Below are 7,500 nucleotides of genomic sequence, written 5' to 3'. Positions count from 1 at the left end.
TACACAAAATACTTCATGCGATTACTTCTGCTGAGGCCCGAGAAAAAAGTCCATCAATTACTTTGAAGGTAGGTTACTTATAGATAAATATTACTTATTTACTTATAGTAAATGTAAATAGTGTTGAAGCCCAAGAAGAAATTCCATCTATTTCCTTGAAAGTAGGCTCCTTATTGATAATTGTTACTTATGTACTTATAATAAGTGTAAATAATGTTGAGGCCCAAGGGAAAAATCCACCTATTCCCTTGAAAGTAGGGTACTTATAGATAAATATTACATATTTACTTATAATAAAAATGTAAATAAAATACTTGATTACCGAGAAGAAAACCCTTTTATTTCCTTGAAAGTTGGTTACTTATTGATAAATATTACTTATTTACTTATAATAAGTGTAAGTAAAATACTTCTACGATTTCTCACCTTGAATATCTCTTACTAAGAGTCCTGGTAAACGCTAACATATTCCCGTTGCTGTCACTCCTGGCGCTGCTGGCAGCGCTGACGCTGGAACTCCCGCTGATGATGCTGATACTATCGCTATTAGCCCGGAAGTGCCCTCGGGCCCTGAGGCTGCTACTGCGACTGCTACTGCAGGAGGAGGAACTACTGACGAAGCTCCTCCGGGGGAGGTTGTTGTTGGCCGAATCCTCTTCCTCGCGCTCCACCGGCAGGAGGCTCTCCAGCATGTGGATCTTCAACATGGTGCCGAAGGATACCGCAGGAGGCGCTGCATGGCCTCCGGGGACTGTGTGAAAAAGGAGGCTCCTTCCCGGGCACTCATCGAGACGCGGGGCACCGTTACTGCCACCACCGCCCCACTAAGCTCTTGCAGCCTCCTGTCCTTCTATCGTCTTCTATTCTTCTCTATTCTGAATCTATTTTCTTCTATCCGGATTATGAAAAAGAACACTCTTATCTATGAAGCGCCATCTACATTTCTTTATCAATTATTTTCTCAACCTTCTTCCTCCCTCTATCTTCTATTCTTCTAGGTACTAAATCTATTCTTCTTCTATACAGATTACGAAAAAAACACTTCTATCTACGAAGCTTCATCTTAATTATGGGTATATAATTCACACTATCTTTATTAACTTAACAATTTGTTGGTTTCACTATTCACAAAACCATCACGCACTGTAAGTGAAGATCTCCATAATATCTTCAATTTTCAATTAATCAAAATTGGGTTACCACGAAAAACAATAGCCCATCTGCACTGTTATTCTACGGAGAAACAGGACTATACATTAATGACATATTCTTCTCATTACACAAATTAACCATTACAATTAGAAACCTGTATTACTGAACTTATAATTAATATTTTGATAAAACAGAAAATCAATATACACTATAAAAATACACTTCCAAAAAGTAACAGCTTTACGCTTAAAAGTAACGACTCATTGAACCGATAGTCGTGATACTTGCTACGGCAATTTACCATCCCGATAAATCAATACACAATGAATGACGTTGCTGCATTCAAACGACATATAGCACTTTGATGACCTCAACTCAATGACTTGTACATATGGATGACAGAAGAAGGTTAACTGTAACGGCTTGCTGTATGGCATTTACTGTACTCTTTTGTGGAGTGACAGATTGAGGGTACACTCGGGCACAATATTCTATCTAATTTCTCTTCTTATTTTGTTAAAGTTTTTGTAGTTTATGTAGAAAATATCTATTTTAATGTTGTAACTCAAAGTTTATATAGTTTATGTAGGAAATATTCATTTTGATGTTGTTATTCTTTTTAAAATAGTTTATCTTTCCTTGTTTCCATTCCTCACTGGGCTATTTTCCCTCTTGGGGTTATAGCATTCTGCTTTTCCAACTAGGGTTGTAGCTTAGAAAGTAATAATGATAATAATTTTTTAAATCCCAAATTAACATAACTAAATAATTAGCAAGGAAATATTATTAAGAAGAATCCAAAGTAACCAGATAAAATGTACTAACTTTATTATCATTTTCATTATTAACATAATTAGTTGCAGTAATATATGCAGTACTAGTAGCATTAGTAAGTTTCAAGTTGAAATTATTCCATCTTATTTCTCTTCCTCTTTTTTTTTTCTTGTTTTCGTTGTTTACGAATAATTTCTGTTCTCTTACTACGATAAACACCTCGCCATGATCAACCTTTCTATATTCGATTACTTTAAATTAATTTTTAACGAAATTGATCACTATATCCATCCAAAACTTCAACACACAGCACTCGACACATAACCAGGTACACCATTCTATGTTTAAAATAAGCAAAACTGATCTTGAAAGGAAGATAAACCACAAAACTCTTTTCCTCATTCAATTCGGGGATCGAACCTAGGTCTTCTCTATTATTATCATTATTACTATTATTATTATTTGCTAAGCTACGACCCTCTAGTTACTAGTTAGAAAAGCAGGATGCTATAAGCCCAGGGACTCCAACAGGGAAAACAGCCAAATGAGGAAAGGAAAAAAGGAAAAAAATAATTTTAAGAACAGCAACAACAACAAAATAAATATTTCCTAAATAAACTATATAAACTTCAACAAAACAAGAGCAAGAGAAATAAGATGGAATAGTGTGCCCGACTGTACCCTCAAGCAAAAGAACTCTAACCCCAGACAGTGGAAGACACGAGGCGAACTTGCCACCCTTCATAGCGCAGACTATGTTCAACACGCTTTCCAGCGAGTGGGTGTTTCCATTCCCCGAGTTTATTGGCATCTGCCCAGCTGTATCTATCACGTTCCATACCCCAAGATGGGCACCGCTCCGCTGACCCCGACGCAATAACATTGACCCCCGGGGTATATGTAACTGGAGCTTACGTGATGCCCAATATTGCGTACCCTGCCCACGTCAGTCGTGCTTATGGTATGAATTACCTATGCATATATGTATGCATTTTTTTTTACTTAATATTTATTGAATTATGTATCAACATATGCATTTGTATGCCTTTGTTTACATAATCATTATTGAATTATGTATGAATATATAGATTTGTTTTTATGTATATGTATTCTTTTATTTACTTAATTCTTATTGAATTATATATGAATATATGTATTTGTATTTATGTATATGTATGTTTTTTTTACTTAATCCTTAATGAATTACGTATGCATTTATGCATTTGTGTTTCTGTATATATGTATGCTTTTGTTTACATAATCATTATTGAATTATGTATGAACAAATATATTTGTTTTTATGAATATGTATGCTTTTATTTACTTAATTCTTATTGAATTATGTATGCATATATGTATTTGTTTATGTATATATGTATGCCTTTGTTTACTTAATCTTTATTGAATTATGTACGAATATATGTATTTGTGTTTATGTATAGATATATGCATTTGTTTACATAATCCTTATTGAATTATGTATGCATATATGTATTTGATGATGTATATATGTATGCCTTTGTTTCCTTAATTCTTATTGAATTATGTATGCATATATGCATTTATGTTTATGTATATATTTATATATGAAACTTACTTATTCTTTATTGAATTATGTATGCATATATGCATTTGCGTTTATGTATAGATGAATGCATTTGTTTACTTAATCCCAATGAAATTATGTATGCATATATGTATAAGTATACATACATACAATTATTTACTTAATCCTTATTTTCTATGTATTTATTTCCATCCATAGTTCTTACTTATATGGCACTGTATTTATACACACGTTACACCTTTTCCAAATCTTATATTGAAGAGGAACCATTAAAGAAAATTCGTGTATCAAAATTTGACACTTCACACAAATATCATCATTGCTACAGACAATATACTTCCCCGTTTTCACAATTATTGTTAAAACAAGAGACACTTTCAATTAAAATTCATACAAGTTATCACATTGTCATCTTTAATAATAAATGCACACTTTTGACACTCGACGTAAAAGGTAACATATTACGAAACTCAAAAGAAATGCCTTTAAGAAAGTAATATGAAGTTATCTATAATTAATCAAATTAACTTCTTCAAAATAAAATATAATCAATGCTGCCAGCACAAGGCAACTTTATAAATAAGCAAAAAATATATAACAGGCACAGACAATAATAAAATCAAACACAAACAAGACGTATATATATAAAAAAAAACAATAAAACACAACTACTTCAAAATGATCAAAAACACAGAACGCAAAAACACAAAACAGTCCCCAGCACGCGAGCGACCGAACCACGATCACTCGTAAGCACCCGACATGGCGAAATTCACAGCACCTTTCGTCACGAACTCTGCGGATAGACTAAACCTAAGTAGTAGAGCGAAGAGTGACTGGACTCAGCTGCCAGCCAGCGTTGGCCCAAACTCTGATGATGGACCGAGGGAGGGAGGGAAGGGAAGGGGAGGGAGGGGGGGGGGGGGCTGGGATGGAATGATAGAAGAAGACCTGTTCTGTTCAATCTGGCTTCATTCTTCATCTCACTCCTACGCCAGTGACAGGTAAAGAAAAAAAATAAATGCATGGTGATGCCAAAGGAGATTTTAGAGGTACGAGAATTCTTTGATTGTATATATATATATATATATATATATATATATATATATATATATATATATATATATATATATATATATATCTATATCTATATATATATATATCTATATACATATATATATATATAATATATATACATATACATACATATATATATACAGTATATATATATATATATATATATATATATATATATATATATATATATATATATATATATACAGTATATAGATATATATATATATGTATATAATATATACATACATATACATATGTATATAATATATACATATATACACACATACATATATATATATATATATATATATATATATATATATATAAAATCAGCAATTCTTGGTCCACTACAAAACAAAGGCCTCAGACAAAACCTTATGTTAATTGTCTTTCTGTACCAATCCAGACCCACAAACATTCTTAGTTCGTCAAACCATCGACTTCTCTTCCTTCCCTTGCTTCTTTTGCAATGTCTAGTGACCCATTAGTTTATTCTTAATGTCCATCTATTACCTGTCATTCTCATTACATGTCCTGACCATATTCCATTTCTTTTTCTTTCATGTTGTTAGAATATCTTCTATTTTGATATGCTCTCGTATCCATGCTACTGGTTTTCTGTCTCTTAGTGTTAATCCATCATTATTATTTTCCTACCTCTGAGTTGTAACTACCTTATATTTTATATGTATGTATGTATGTACGTATGTATGTATGTATGTATACATATACCTATTCATAATAAAGTGTGTATATATATATATATATATATATATATATATATATATATATATATATATATATATATATATATATATATATATACTGTATGTGTGTGAGTGTATAAGCCAACTTGAAAAATCAATGAATTCGAATTCCCTGTAAGAATGTTTGTCTCGGCCACAGCCTTTAAATTATCCTGTCAAATTATAGCAATAACTATAAGGACACCCACAGCGCGCATCCCTCTTCAACAGACATTCAAACATCAACGACCAAGTAATTAAGTAGTTCCCAAAACACAAGAAAAGTTTATACCTGTTTAAGTCTACTTTATAGTATAACTTTAACAATTTTATTAAACTAACTTTAACACTAGTTTCAAAGTTAGTTTAATACACTCACACACATATTATCAGGCTTGACTACTGCAACTCTATCTACTACAATTTACCAAAAGTGCAACTTAAGAAATTAGAAAACATAAACAGAGGAGCAAGACTGATAAAAGGTGTCCCACCTAGAGAAAGGATCACCCCTATACTGATCGATTTACACTGACTGCAGATTAAAGCGAGAATTGAATTTAAAATATGTACAATAACCCACCTAGTTATCAGAACCGGGCGTCCAAAATACTTAAGAGAATTGCTACATATTGCGCAGCCAACAAATCATGTCGACACCAGAATAGTTACAAATGGCTTCAAACTGTTGGAACCTAGATTTATGTCTACTTTAGGCTCCATAACCTTCAAATATGCGGCCCCGAGACTATATAACAAGCTCCCACGAAACATTCGAATGATTGAAGACATTAAGACTTTCAAGAGGAAACTGAAGACTTTCTGATTTCAACAGTCATAAAACAGTGACGATTTAACAGTAAATGAACAATACGCGATATGAAACGTTAAATACTCTGAACGAACAAGGTAAAACGACAGTGGAGGTCCTGTAGAGAGTAGGACGTCAAATACTCTGAACGAACAAGGTAAAACGACAGTGGAGGTCCTGTAGAGAGTGCGGTTCCGCTGCAGTAAGGGACCGGAAAAGCAGCCATCAAAGTAAAGTAAGTAAAATGAAGAGAAACAAAACAAATTTGAGATTTTCGTTTTCGAAAAATCCAGTAAAATTCTTGTGGAGAGGCTGAAACTATAACATCCAACCAACAGAAAGACACACAGACACACATGGAAGCTTGGATAAAACAAAATGATGACCCTCTACAAAATGACTAGACGTTAATGGAACTTGGAACAAACCAGTTCGGCCTAGTTCATTCAAACAAGTGGGATACATATCAGCGAAGCCTGGAAGGGTTTGTCCTGTGACAAAATTAGACCCAAGCCCGAGGTCGCTCAAAATGGGCAAGTATTGTCAAAGTAATATTATAATACTCTATATCATCCTGCTTTTCTAACTAAGGTTGTAGATCAGCAGGTAATAATAATAATAATAATAATAATAATAATAATAATAATAATAATAATAATAATAAGCCTGGAAGGGTTTGTCCTGGGACAAAATTAGACCTAAGCCCGAGGTCGCTCAAAATTGGCAAGTATTGTCAAAGTCAGACTCTATATCATCCTGCTTTTCTAACTAAGGTTGTAGATCAGCAGGTAATAATAATAATAATAATAATAATAATGACCCACGCAGATGATATGCGCAGCATATCCATGTACCGCTTATCAAAACAGAGGAGCAATGAGATTATGTTTAATTACGGGCGAATATAAAATGATCCGGCGATTGTAACAAGGAATACGTACGGGGTAGGTGATGACGTAATGGGTGGCCAACACTTTAATCCCCTAATTACTAGGCAGGCAGTTAATTCTAATAGACAGGCCTTCTCCATCATGAGGCTCAATACTACACAGTATTCTAGAAGTTTTATTCCAGCTGTGACCAAGTTGTGGAATGATCTTCCTAATCGGGTAGTTGAATCAGTAGAACTTCAAAAGTTCAAAGTTGGAGCAAATGTTTTTATGTTGACCAGGCTGACATGGGTCTTTTTATTGTTTATATATGACATATCTGTTTTTGACGTTGTTAATAGTTTATATAGAACATATCTGTTATAACACTGTTGCTGTTTTTAGAATGATATATTGTTAATTTATTCTCATCATTTATTTATTTCCTTATTTCCTTTCCTCACTGGGCTATTTTTCCATGTTGGAGCCCTTAGCCTAATAGCA

At 33.2% G+C, this 7,500-nt stretch overlaps 1 protein-coding gene across 1 annotated transcript in view; it reads right to left on the bottom strand.

Annotated features, from left to right (window-relative positions):
- Positions 1–4,292, bottom strand: part of LOC137622698 (putative uncharacterized protein DDB_G0277255) — a 6,586-nt gene extending 2,294 nt beyond the window's left edge. The window contains exons 1-2 of the mRNA XM_068353291.1: positions 4,166–4,292; positions 427–1,233 (exon numbers count right to left, since the gene is read on the bottom strand). Of these exons, the coding sequence (XP_068209392.1) occupies positions 427–707 (281 nt within the window). The 5' untranslated portion in view covers positions 708–1,233; positions 4,166–4,292. The remainder of the gene's footprint in view (positions 1–426; positions 1,234–4,165) is intronic.
- Between the last annotated feature and the right edge of the window lie 3,208 nt (positions 4,293–7,500).

This window comes from Palaemon carinicauda, chromosome 29 (assembly GCF_036898095.1).
Source record: "Palaemon carinicauda isolate YSFRI2023 chromosome 29, ASM3689809v2, whole genome shotgun sequence".
In the NCBI taxonomy this organism is placed as follows: domain Eukaryota; kingdom Metazoa; phylum Arthropoda; class Malacostraca; order Decapoda; family Palaemonidae; genus Palaemon; species Palaemon carinicauda.
This window is presented reverse-complemented; position numbering and strand designations above follow the sequence as displayed.